This window comes from Drosophila guanche, unplaced genomic scaffold (assembly GCF_900245975.1).
Source record: "Drosophila guanche unplaced genomic scaffold, DGUA_6, whole genome shotgun sequence".
Classification (NCBI taxonomy): Eukaryota; Metazoa; Arthropoda; class Insecta; order Diptera; family Drosophilidae; genus Drosophila; species Drosophila guanche.
The window spans coordinates 3,833,083-3,845,949 of NW_022995748.1; the positions used below are offsets into that span (position 1 = coordinate 3,833,083).

At 43.4% G+C, this 12,867-nt stretch overlaps 1 protein-coding gene across 1 annotated transcript; it reads left to right on the plus strand.

Annotated features, from left to right (window-relative positions):
- The first annotated feature begins 2,067 nt into the window (after positions 1–2,067).
- LOC117584190 lies at positions 2,068–2,996 on the plus strand. The gene is made up of 5 exons (XM_034272957.1): positions 2,068–2,192; positions 2,250–2,451; positions 2,503–2,584; positions 2,650–2,763; positions 2,814–2,996. Exons 1-5 carry the CDS (start codon positions 2,173–2,175, stop codon positions 2,960–2,962), a joined length of 567 nt encoding a protein of 188 aa, XP_034128848.1. The 5' UTR covers positions 2,068–2,172; the 3' UTR covers positions 2,963–2,996.
- Positions 2,997–12,867: the final 9,871 nt, after the last annotated feature.

The following is a 12,867-nucleotide window of genomic DNA, read 5'->3' on the forward strand; positions in this document are numbered from 1 at the left end:
TAAGAACGCCATGGAGAACAATGCAGCCGGCAGTAGCATCGGCCGGGGGACAGCCTGGCTACCCAACCTGGTGTCCAGTAATGGGCTTAGCCCAAGTTAAATCCCCTCCACCCCAAAACTTCTGCGGTTTTTAATGACGTCTCGCACAAAATAAGAATTGAGTCAAAGCCGCGGCCTGCATATTGATTTGGCTTGGATTGACTACGACAAACCCTCCTCGTTTCTGCCTCTCCTCTGGCAGACCATGCCACATGCCATAAAGCCAAGAATGCGCCAGACGTTTGATTCTCCTCATCACAATGCAATCCAATCACAGTTCCAGTCCCAGTCCCATGGTAGCCAACAACTCTTATATAAATATTCATTTGAATTCTCATTTCAATGAGCAACAGGTGCCTGCCGCCTGCTTATAAGTCAAGCCAAGACCAGTAGCTGGAGATCAAAGCAATCTCAACTGAACCTTGATGGTCAAAAGAGTTAATCTTTTAGTCAATTTAGTAATCATTGTGGTTACGTTTGGTTAAAGAAAATGCAAGTGGAATGGAGCAAACTTCAAGCTGTTGGATTTTCTTTTGGTTTTCTTTAACTTTGAAAAGAAATTTGTTTTTTATTTGTCAATTTTGTAGTTCCCAGAACATAAGTTGTTTTCGGATTTGGTTTGAAATCTCTAAACCTGTTGAATAAAGATATAATTGCCAATTTTCAAGGCTGTTTCTTTGTGGAGACAAATATTTGAGGAACCTAATTTAAATTGTTTAAAACTCTTGTCGTCGCTCTTCCTAATCGAAGTTTGCCGCTCCTATTTTATAAGTTAAAAAGAAAAGAAAGAAAGAATATAATTGTATTGTATGCAAATAATTAAATATTTTCACATGTGTTCTATGAACGGTTTTCACCTCCAAAACTAGTCAAAGAAACCGAACAAAAGGGCGACCAAATACGAGCATGTACGTAAAACTTGAATTTCTCTTTGTTGAGCTCTGTCATAGTTCTCTTTGAACTCTTTACACATCTCTTTCGTAGCCGTGCCTCTCTTTTGCCTAGCTCTTAGCCACAAGCTCTACAGAAGAGCGACGGACCGAGAGACGTAACCCGAAGAGATCCAGCAAAAACAGAAACCAATTTAATTTGTTTGTTTTACTAATCAGCGTCACGTACTCGCACGTTTTTTTTTTGTTTGCCTCAAAGTCTTTAGTGTGGTCTTTAGTCGAATTCTGTTCGCAATATTGTTGGTCTGTTGGTCGGTTGGTGGTCGGTCGGTGTCTGGTCTGGGCTGCCGTTTGGTTAAACAGCCCACGTTTAAACATGGCTCAGAGCGTGCTAATCAAGTAGCTCCAAAAGCAAAATTACGCGACCGACTGAGCAAAAGGCAGGCAGCGAGCAGGCCAGCATTGGATCTGCTCTGGCTTTGTCTGGTTATTTGGATTGGCTTTACTTTATATTTTTTGGTCGTCAAGTTGAAGTTGGTTTTGGCTTTGGCTTTGGTTTTGGTTTGGTTTTGGTTTCCGACCGAGCCCGGGCTGGGCCGCCGCTTGGGTACGATTTGATGGCTTCTAGGTGAAGGTCATTGTGTGACTGAAATGTTAATTTTGACAGGCAGTCATATACATATATGGCCAGAGTGCTTGGGCAATTTCAGTTTTTATGACACTCGCTAAGGTTCTATACAGAAAATAAGCGAACATACGTAAGCCAGTATTTATGTGGGCTTAGGCGGCTGGCCAACGCATGTAGACTCGAAATCCAGTTTGGTTTCGATGAGATTCTCAAAATGCAGACTCGCACATTCCATCAAAAATTATGTATTTCGAGTAGAAGTCGTTAGCAAGTTTAGTTTAAATGCCCGTGGAGATTAACAAATTGGTTAAACATAAAGCTAATTGAGCGTTTAAATAATGGAAAACCTGAAGAATTAAAGTGAAGCGAGGATTATTACTGGTAACTAAGAAATGGCTGGATATCGTAGGATTGAAATGATGGAATTGTATTCAAATGTAATGCAAGAATTCGTTGTAGTTCACCCCATAAATTCAATTGGATACAATTGAATGCAGATCCCCAGAAAATAGTGTGTCTAATGCTAAACATAATCATACCAGTTAAAGATCAAAAGCCATAACAAATCCCAATTCGATATGAGCTCATAACCGAGACAGCCCTTCAGTAAAGAACATGCTAATGTATCCGGAAATGTAAGTTGAAATATACCCAACCACATCAGCAGATACTCAAGAAACGTTTTTTTTTAGCACATTATTGGTTCTGGCTTGCCTGGGATTTTGTTCATTTCATGTGGTGAACGGCAAAAAACATGGCTCACCGAATTCCGCCTATATAAGAAAGTACAATCAGATGAAGGACATGATAAACAATGAAATATTACCAATGCTAAAGGTTGTCGAGTGTCCAAAATTGTTGCGCAGAGATGTGGCATTGATCGACTCGAATAAGGTAAGAAAATGATCATCTAAAAATTGCAGCTTTACTTTATCCTAATTTAAGCTAAATGGCAACTGGTTTTTGACTGCCCTTACACCGCCCCTTGGACAGATTCGGCGCAAAGACAGGGACAAGTGTGTCCAAGGTACTCTTCGTTGAAATATTCCCTGATTCAATTGGACATAGACTGACTTCCATTATGTTTAATAGAAACTTTGCCCCGAATCGTTGCCCGATCCGCCATGGAAGAGCATGTAATTTCTACGGATAACGACAAGTTTTTTGTTCTGTACAGATGCGAGAAAGATGGCGATTCATTTTTGAGTGAGTATTAACGCTGGAAAATGCCATCTTATATCCTGAATCTGTTGCAGTGGTCTTTCGGATCCATACACGAAATAAGAAACCCACTTTTGTCACCTTTAAAAGGGCTTTGGAGATCCTGAGGGTCAACAACATATCCGAAAATGCGGTGGTGCGTGTTAAAGAAGATCGGGCAACCTGTACCAACTTCTCTGAATAAACAATTCAAATGTAATAAAGATAACCTAAAAGCAGAGAAAATGTTTAGTAAAACCAATGACACTGATTTGGTACAACACTTGGCGTTGATTTCTGTGGTGCATCAGCCCCAGGCAACAGACAGACTCCCACGATGAGGATGATGACGATGATGATGATGATGCAAATGTGAAACATATTTAGAGACAAGTCTCTGTGCTTGCTTTCAACGCTCAGGGGATGGTGTACTCGTATAATGAGCTGCAGCCTCACGAATCAGAGTCGAGGATGAAGCTGTGTGCCGCATCTAATGGTCTTGTTCGTACGATGGTTAGGAGCTGGCTTGGCTGCTGCTGCAACTTTGCTTTTGCTGATGCGGCACACTCCAAAGCCATAAAAGGGCATTAGCCTCGTGAGCACACTGTAGGTGGATGGGTTGATGGAATGGGGATGTGCGCTCGCTTTGGAAAATTGAATAAAGTGGCAGAGGAGCAGAGAGAGAGAGAGAGAGCTGAGGGAGCAGAGGAGCAGAGAGAGAGAATGGAAGAAGCGAAGCTGTGGAAGAGGGATTGAAGCAACGAAGCGAAGTGAAGTGGTCGATGGTGGGTAGTCAAGTCATTTAGGGGTTGCCAGCAGCATCGACACGTTGGGTCTATGCCCAGCTTTTTTATGGCCTGCCAACTGTGGGGAGACAGTCTCTGCAGCAAGTATGTTAACAGCTAAGTATAGCTTCAAAGTAGAGCCTTAAAAGTTCGATCTTTACCTTGGCGCTGCACTAACTTTTATTCTGCGGCAGAGTTCATTCAGCTGTAGCCCAAGCGTAGACTTATTTGAATAACTGTACCACCGCAGGCGACAACACGTCGTTGATGCCATGCATGTTTAGGCTGACTCATCAATAAGAAACCCGCTTTTGGTGGGGGTTGGGGGGTATTCCCCCAAGTACTGCAAATCCCAGAAAGAGAAAGAACTCTCGCCGAACGCGTTGAGCTATAAAAACGAGGAACATCTAATTGAAAACTGCAGTTTCCCGCAGCTTATTGAACATCATGGAGAGTTACTTTCTTATAATTCTGCTGTGCGGTTTGGTGTCTGCCGTGTTGACAGTGCCTCATCCAACAGAGGTGCTGGAGCCCGTTAACCAGCAACTGGAGGAGGACGTCAACAGTGCGGAGCAGTACATGAATGCCATGGAGGAACGTGCCAAGGTCTGGTGGGAGTCCATTGCTGGATTTGATTATTCTAGCGAAGTGTATGATGGGACGACTTCTCTAGAAGATTACTTGTTGCCTGATGATACGGATGTGACTCAACACTTGACAACAAGATGATGAAATAATTATAATATAATTTGATTACAATTTCTGAAATACTCAACGCCTATGTAAATTATTTCCCATGTATTAGGTAAACATTCTTGCCACAGTCAGTTTGGAGTATTGGCAGCTAGTCCAAGCGCTTAAGTCCGACACTTACTTCAGTTATCAATTAACTGCGTGTCTATACACGTATATGGTCGGAGCTTTCCGTGGATTTTCCCAGACCAAAGATTCCAGATAACTACGTACATATATGTACATGTAATGTCAATCATTGAGCTTTGCTGATAGCCCAGAGACAAGGCTATAAAAGCCCAGCTCTGTGGCTGACCACTGACATTCAGTCAAGTGTTGCCTGAGCTAAGAGCGGAAAATGCAATCGATTCTGGGACTGCTGATGCTCTGTGTGGCAATCTATTCGGTGATCGCTGCACCGGACACATATCAGCACATCGGAGAACGACGAGGCCTAGGTGACAGCGATGAGAACTTGAAATGGAGCGAAAGTGTGCACAGTGCCGACACCGATGCGATCCTGCAGCGCCTTGCAGCATTTGAAAACATTGGCAATGGCAGAGGCATCGACTTTAATGGCAGGGACTCCAGTAGTGGTTCTGACTCCGATTCGGACTCTCCCCCCACGAGCTTCCAGCTCATGCAATTCTGATTTTATTTCCCCAAAAACATGGTTTTTGAAATATAATTATATTCATGATGCGGAAACCGAAACTGTTTTCATTTTTGTCAAGTTATGTAGAACGGGTTTCGTCTTAAGATTCGTTTTCAGCAATTAACACAGAACTCTGAATTCTGGGCCTGAATATCGGAGAAATAAATGCTAATTTATGTCTCAAACCTTGGACTTGTTCCTCCTTTTTTATTGTACAACGTTTAAGCATAAATTGTTGTGAATTGAATTCAGTGAAAGTAATAGTGTTTCCGGGAGTTTCTCTCTCTCCCTTCTCTCTCTCTGTCTCTCAAACTAAATGATGACGTCAGCTCAGATCAAACAGGAAATGGGTCAAGGTTGTCGGGGAATTGATTCGCTTTGGGATGGGTAAACGTCTAAAAATATATTTATAAACTTGGATGATGTGTTATTGATTTAGATATTAATTATAAAAATTACGGCTATACTCGTTTATCGTGTAAAAAATGCTGTTTACTTTTATAAAGCCTATTAAATTTATAAAGCTAATTAATAAGACTGAAAACGGGTTTTGCAGAGGGTTGAAATTTATTTCCAACAAACTTAAATCATCTGCATACACGTGTAAAACCAAAGAAAATATATTAGAATATTTTATTCCTTCCTTTACCCTCAAAACAGAACATTACAGAATTTGTAAACAAATTTAATTGAATTTCCCACACCTGAACCATTCTACTCATTCCCTCAAATAAGAAAATTGAATACATTAAATTTATATTTGCATATATGTTTTTACATAAATAAGCACTGCGTTTTGATTTTAATATAAGAATGTTTGATTTAAGTATAGTAAATAAAATATATTTAAATTGAATATATTTCATATTAAAATTTAAAAACCGAATATTAAATTCAATTATCTGCGCATTTTTTCCCTGACTGGAAGCGACAATCTCAATCTCCGACAAATCAATCAAAAAACAAACAAAATGTTGCCTCATTTCCAGCAAACGGAACAATTACTTACGTGTATTTCAGTGGCAATTACTATGCAAATTCACCTGCCACACACATACGCACACATGCAGAGCATATAATTACACAATTTCAAGTTTATATTCTGACTTAAATTTAAATGGTTTTGCCGTTTGCTAATTATTTGCCCACAGACAACATATGGTAAACCAACGTGGAGTTGTAAATAATTAAAGCCGCACAGTTGTGCAATTGCTGACAGGTTCAGGAGGCGGCAGCAAAGGGATATTCCACGGGCATTTAAATTTCAATTAAATACATTTCCCCATTAAATTTCACTTTTCTCTTGCGGGGGATGTGCGAGCGCTTATGTTGGGCCTTTAAATATTATCATGCTTTTAATTAAGGATTAAACCCCTCCCACCAACAAACAGAAAAGCAAACAATCAACACAGAGGAAGCTACATTTTACAAAGGGGAAAGATCATGGAAAACCCCAGCGACAACGCGTTTGCCAGCCATCAAATGAAATGTGTTAATAAAAACGTCGGCAAAGTCGTGGGGAATATGTGTGAGAGTGCGTCAAATAATTGGAAAAGTATGTTAGCTGCTGGCTATGAACACTCTGCTCGGTGTCACACCACAATTGCCCTTTGAACCCCATACCCAGACCCAGACACAGTCATAGTCTTCTTCCTCGATTACGCATACGCAATGTGAACCGCCGTCAGAGCTTCAATAGACACAATAAGCAGAAGCACAGATATGGGGAGTCTGGCTGAGATAACCCCACAGAGAATGTGGAGGTACGGTGGGTCGTAAAACAGGAGGAATTGAAAGAAATAAACGCTACTAAACACTCAAAATATGAACTGATGACAGCGGCAGCTCTTGCAGATGCAGCAACAATCATCTGTAAGAAGCACAAACAGTCAGAGACGATGGAATCTCAAAGTAAACCAACAGTCAGAATCGAAAGCACAAGTCACCAAGATAACTCCGAGCTGGAGCAGGGGCATTCCCCTGGAGGGACCACGCGCTGAAGGCGGGCCAGAACTTAAAGCTGATTTAGAATCCGATTCGGTTTCCTCCTCAGCAGTGGAGAGACAACAACGGAAGCGTTTTACGCAGCCAACTGATTAAATTTATTTATTATGTCACTGAATCTCTTTCGGTCTCTGTCCATCCTCTCGTACTCTTGGCTGGCGGATGGCTGATGGCTGATGGCACCACTGCCCCACTCAGCAATGAACCAAAGGGAGAGCACACTTTATGGTCTGTTCTTACTCTTAAGTCATAATGACAGAGCAATCGTTGGCATTAAGTCCCCTGTTCTGGTAGTTCTCTCCCCTCTTCTGAGTTCTTATCGCTGCCCATCAATGGATGGCAAATTGAATTTGGTGCCCTGCTTATCAGCTGAGCCCCAGATTCCATCCTCAGCCATTTCATTCTTTTGTTTAGCAATCGGAGGAAGAGTCGCTGAATGTCGCTTATCTGTCGTATCCCAAATCCGTGCAAACGATATCATATATCGCAGCTCTTGTGCCAAATATTTCACAGATAACAAAAGTGGAACTGTGACCAAGGAGGAGCAGACACGACACCCAACCCAATTCAATCCCAATCCCATCCCAGAGAGAACTCAAGTACGTGCTTCTTTCCAAGCTTAATGCTTAGAGGGAACTTTCCCCTGTACAGGGCCAAACTGCAGTCCATTTAGAGTCGAACAACGCTTCAAGTCTCTTCGGGTTACGTGTGTTGTTTGGGCTGTTCTTCATTGTACTTCGTGTGTCACAGAGCGATAAAAATTAGCTCGTCTTGGGTCATCGCAAGTGTTGGAGTTTGCGGAAGCGAAAGCTTTTTGGATAGCCAGAAATAGAAGGCTTAAAGAGAGAGTGTGCTACGACTTGTTTAAGTATTTTTCAGGGGGTTATGTGTGGGGTTACATAAGCTGCCGATGTCTGAGGAGGGGTTGAGTTCTTTGTCACGTGCCCATGGCATTAACCCTGCAGGGCCTCTACCACTGCTTTCTGGCCACAATTAATGACCACATTTGGTTAAAAATTAACGTTTTTGTTGTTGTTAAATTCTGCATTTACCTGTTTTCCTCTTTTGCATTTGCGCCCCAGACAATTAACAGTGTTGCTGTTGTTGCTGCTTCTCTGCGCTTAACAAATGCAAAAATAATTATAATTAATGCAGAGTTTTTGGCCTTGAACTTGCATAACCTGCTGTCGATTCTCCGCTCTTTCTCGCGTACCTCTCCGCCAGTCTCTCTCCCCCCCCCCCCCTTCGATTCACGTAATTACTTTGCCGTATTTCTGCTTTTTGGTCAGGCCAACAAAAATCGTCATCGCTTCTGGCTGTGGGTGAGGTGGTCCCACCAAACGAATTCGCATTCATATTTGTTTAGCCAAATGGCAGAAATATTTTTCAGCATTTAAATATGTTCAGCTTCGCTGAGCTGAGCAGCGCCAAAATGCAACTGCAAAAACGAAACAAACTGAAAGATAGATGGAAAATTCAAACAATTTAAATCCATCTAACTCATTACCTTTTTGTCGCTGTCGCTTTCGCTGTCTCTGTCCCACTGTTTTGGTCAAGTTCAAGGTGAACATTCAACTAAAACTTGGCAATTTCTGTGGAAACATCCACAGAGGCAAGCCGTATACGATCTCTCACTTATTACTCACCTTTGGCCGGGTCCCTCCCCTCAAACGAACCGAACAGAACTTGGTCGGCGATCGAGTGAATATTAGCCTGACTCAGGGAAAGAAAGATATGAGCAGCGAGTGAGAGAGAGAGAGAAAGATCATTCAAGTGCAGCCGAACGCCCACGGGGCTGCAGGGGAGATCAGTCACATCAGTCGTTGTCTTAGTCGCTAATTAAAAAGTCAGTCAAGTCAGACTGACAGGGGGAATGGGCAGAGGTAGTTGTTGAGGTGACGAGTCGAGTGGTCGAGCCCCAGCATAAGACTTCTCCCAAATCAGATCATCATTCCATCATCAGAGCTCTGCTTCTCCCACTGCCACCCATCCGCTGGACGACTGACCCACTTGCCTCATGAATGCGGCGCCTTCTTCTTCAGCCGCGGGGGCAAAGAGTCAACCGTCCGCACTGTCCCTTCCTCCTCCATTAGCTGCTCGGTTCTTATGCAACATTTGCAGATGCAGTTCGTTATTCTCTCGATTCTCGCTTCTTGATTCTCAGTTGTGTGCTCTTTTGCCGTTTGCAATTTTATTGCTAAATTAAGTAATTGGTCCAAGAAGCAGCAACTGCAGAGCTCCTCTCTGGATGCCCTGCAATCGCTGTGGATTCTTGCAATCTAAATGTTGCTCCGCTTGTGTTTGCATTTGTATCTGTATTTGTGTATCTATTAGAACGTTGTCGGCTTCGGGGTATCTGCATCTGTGCATCGCGAGGCGGCGCGCACAATGGGAGAGGCATGAGAGGCGTGCTCTGTGTTGTTTTCTTTCCTCCGCCTTCCATTTCGCATGTATCTTGCCGATGCAGTTTGGACTCGAGGGCAGGGGCATGTCGAATGCATGCCGCGAATAGCCGAAAGCAACAAAGTCAAAGAGGCAACAGATGGATTCGCAAATGCAACTGAATTTGGATGTGCTGCAGCTTGCGTAATGCGGCAGCTAGCAGAACGAATCGTTCCAGGAACTTGTGACTTATTCCTCTGGCATCATTAGCCATAATTTGGATGCCTTCTAATTGGGATACTGGACGCTCTGCTTCACTCTGTTCACATCAGTCGAAAAGTGTGATTCACACGGAGTTGGGGATCTGTGTCCGAGGCGTGGTTCCACGTGCTGCTCGTCATCGTTGCTGGCCATAATCTGATCTCATTTTAATCGCAGCTAATGAATGTCAACACTAATTGCCCACTTGAGTGGCGGCTGACTCCGCAGAGTGCGCAGCCCAAGGGGAGAAGGGACTGCCACTGCCCCCACATGATTTCAAACAAAAGAAAATCAACTGACAACCAATGGAAAAAGAGCCAAACAAAAGGCTAACAAAAGTGCCGAAACCTAATTACTGGTTGCCATACCACATACGAAAGAGATATCTCTTGAAGGGGGCAGGGACTGCGTTACTTGCATGCCATTTAAATGACTTAATATTTACACAAATTTATACAAATTAATTAACCAATTAAGCCAACGTAGAGGAGCAAACCCTGGGCCAGAGAGCAGCTCCCTCCCTCACACGCTCATTAATCATAGAGCAGTCATCTCTTTCGGTATTCATAAAGTGGTGATCCACACTTTGCCAGCACTTTGAATGCTAATGATCAGAGATAAAGATACACCGAGCCACCTTTAATTATATCAAATGTTGGTGTGTGTGCTTCAACAATTTGTTTGTGGATGAAGTAATCGATCTTGGCAGTTGTCAACTCCAGAAGAGCCTCTTAATAGATGACCCAGTAACTTCTCCCGCTCTTTACTAAACTGCAGACATGTAGAATTAAATGGAAACTGCAGCCACATGGCGTATGAGTAAGCGCGAGGCAAAGCAAAGCCTTAAAGCCATTTATGGTGCCCCTGCAGCATCGATCGATTCGCGGCCACTTGGACAACGAATTCGATTCAACGACTCTCTCAGATATTCTCCGTTTGACTGGCTTTCCGTTTGTCTGTTCCTCTGTTTATCTGTTTGTTTGTTTGTTGGCTTTCGATTTCGATTTGGAACCATTTGGTGCCTTGTCATGCTCCATGCTCCATGCTGCTGCAGTTTGAGCCTCGCAGATCTTTACTCGTGTTTGTATTCCAAGTAATTGTCGATGCTGCTGCTGCTGGGGATGGCTGATGATGTCACCTGTAGGTGGCTGGCTGGCTGGCAGGCAGGCAGATAAATGGAGGTACGAGGTGCCAGAGGTGAACTTTTGCAGCAGTCATCGTCGCCAGTTGTTGTCGTTGATGGATTTGCTGGCATTTTGTCTCGTCTTGTCTCGTCTCGGCTCGGATTGGATTGGCTTGCTTTGATTCTGTTGGGTCTGGCACTGGCTCTGTGGAGTGGATGCTCTTGTCTTGTGCCCCTGTGCCTCTTGTTTGTAGTTGCGTTCTGTTCTGGTGGTGGTTCTGCTGCTGCTGCGCATTTTGACCAATTTTAGCCAAACTCAATTAGTCTTAACTGATGTTTCGTTTGTTTGCTTTTTATAGAAACCCAAGGAGCGGGTGTTCGTTCTGTCTTTATTGGCTTCTGATATCATTGGGGTCAAGGTCAGCGGTGGAATCGCCACAGTGCCAATCCCAATCCCAGTCCCAATTTCAAAACCCAAAAGCAACGCAAATCTTTTGCCGCTGCGCAATTCAAAGAAAGCCGTGCACATCAATTCAGATTCAGATAAATATATTATATACAGAGAGACATAAACTTAAACTTGAGCCCAAGTTGGAGCCTGAGGCTGGAATCGAATTCAATTCTCCGTCTGGGCAACTCTTTAATTAGCATTGAAATTAAACTGGCGGTGCGGTGCCTTTTTCTTTCATTTGTCGCATTACCTGAGCGAGAGACGACTGACTACACCTCCATTCAGTCAAATCTTCCGAGCACCCTCCCCGCCCCATCTCGTTCATTCCAGTTCCACTCCATTCCATTCCATTCCATTCAGTTCCCACCTCCCCGATCGACCGACTAATTCTTCGTTAAACAAACTGAGGAGCAGCCCCGAATCTTCTTCTTTGATGCGAGTCAAAAATCTTCATAAACACGCTAACAGAAAAGAAGAAAAAGACAACAAAAAATGTTCTTTTGCCGACGACCTTGGAATTTCATTTCATCTGCTTTTGCCTGCTGCTTCACTTTATGGCCTCTCCTCCTCGGATTTCTTTATTTATTAATTCGTAATGCCATTTTATGTCTGGCCATTCGGAATCCATAAAAAGTTTCAGTTTTCTTTGACTTTTGTTCGGCAAATATGCTTTTTTCGTTGTTTTTTTTCTGGTGGAGTGGAATGAGAGAGCGTTGCCCCAGAAGAATCTTCAGAATGCAAGTACCCAGAAGCCCAGACAATTTCCTCTCTAGTATCTGCAAAATTGCGCAAGCAAACAGATACTCACACACAGACACACACACACACACACACACACACACTCAGATACACAAAGATACTTCTACTCTGGCTATGCCGTGGCCTCTTTGACTTCATTTTCGTTTTCATTTTTTGCATTATTTTGGTTTTCTGCGGCCTGCATTCGGCGCCGCCCATCCATTTCCCCCGTTTTCAGTGTCCAAACTGCATCTGCACGATACATTCGAAATGAAATGTAAACGTAGGGACAGAAGGGAGAGCGGAGGATAGAAAACAACACAGAGCACGCCTCTCATGCCTCTCCCATTGTGCGCGCCGCCTCGCGATGCACAGATGCAGATACCCCGAAGCCGACAACGTTCTAATAGATACACAAATACAGATACAAATGCAAACACAAGCGGAGCAACATTTAGATTGCAAGAATCCACAGCGAATGCAGGGCATCCAGAGAGGAGCTCTGCAGTTGCTGCTTCTTGGACCAATTACTTAATTTAGCAATAAAATTGCAAACGGCAAAAGAGCACACAACTGAGAATCAAGAAGCGAGAATCGAGAGAATAACGAACTGCATCTGCAAATGTTGCATAAGAACCGAGCAGCTAATGGAGGAGGAAGGGACAGTGCGGATGGTTGACTCTTTGCCCCCGCGGCTGAAGAAGAAGGCGCCGCATTCATGAGGCAAGTGGGTCAGTCGTCCAGCGGATGGGTGGCAGTGGGAGAAGCAGAGCTCTGATGATGGAATGATGATCTGATTTTGGTGTATTCTTCAGCACCGATTGAGTTTGTCTCTCTTTCTAAATCCCTCTTTCCTTATATGTCGTATGATAAATTAATGCATCTGACTCGACTGACTTATTAATTAGCAAGTGACTGATCTCTCTCAACGATCCCCTGTGGGCGTTCAGCTGATCTGGCTGTACTTGAGTGATCTCTT

Excerpts from the sequence above, each read along its gene's own strand:
- LOC117584190 (XM_034272957.1), top strand. The coding sequence starts at position 2,173 with ATGCTAATGTATCCGGAAAT. Across the intron at positions 2,452-2,502 it reads CATTGATCGACTCGAATAAG|CTAAATGGCAACTGGTTTTT; the intron begins GTAAGAAAATGA and ends TCCTAATTTAAG. Across the intron at positions 2,764-2,813 it reads AGATGGCGATTCATTTTTGA|TGGTCTTTCGGATCCATACA; the intron begins GTGAGTATTAAC and ends AATCTGTTGCAG.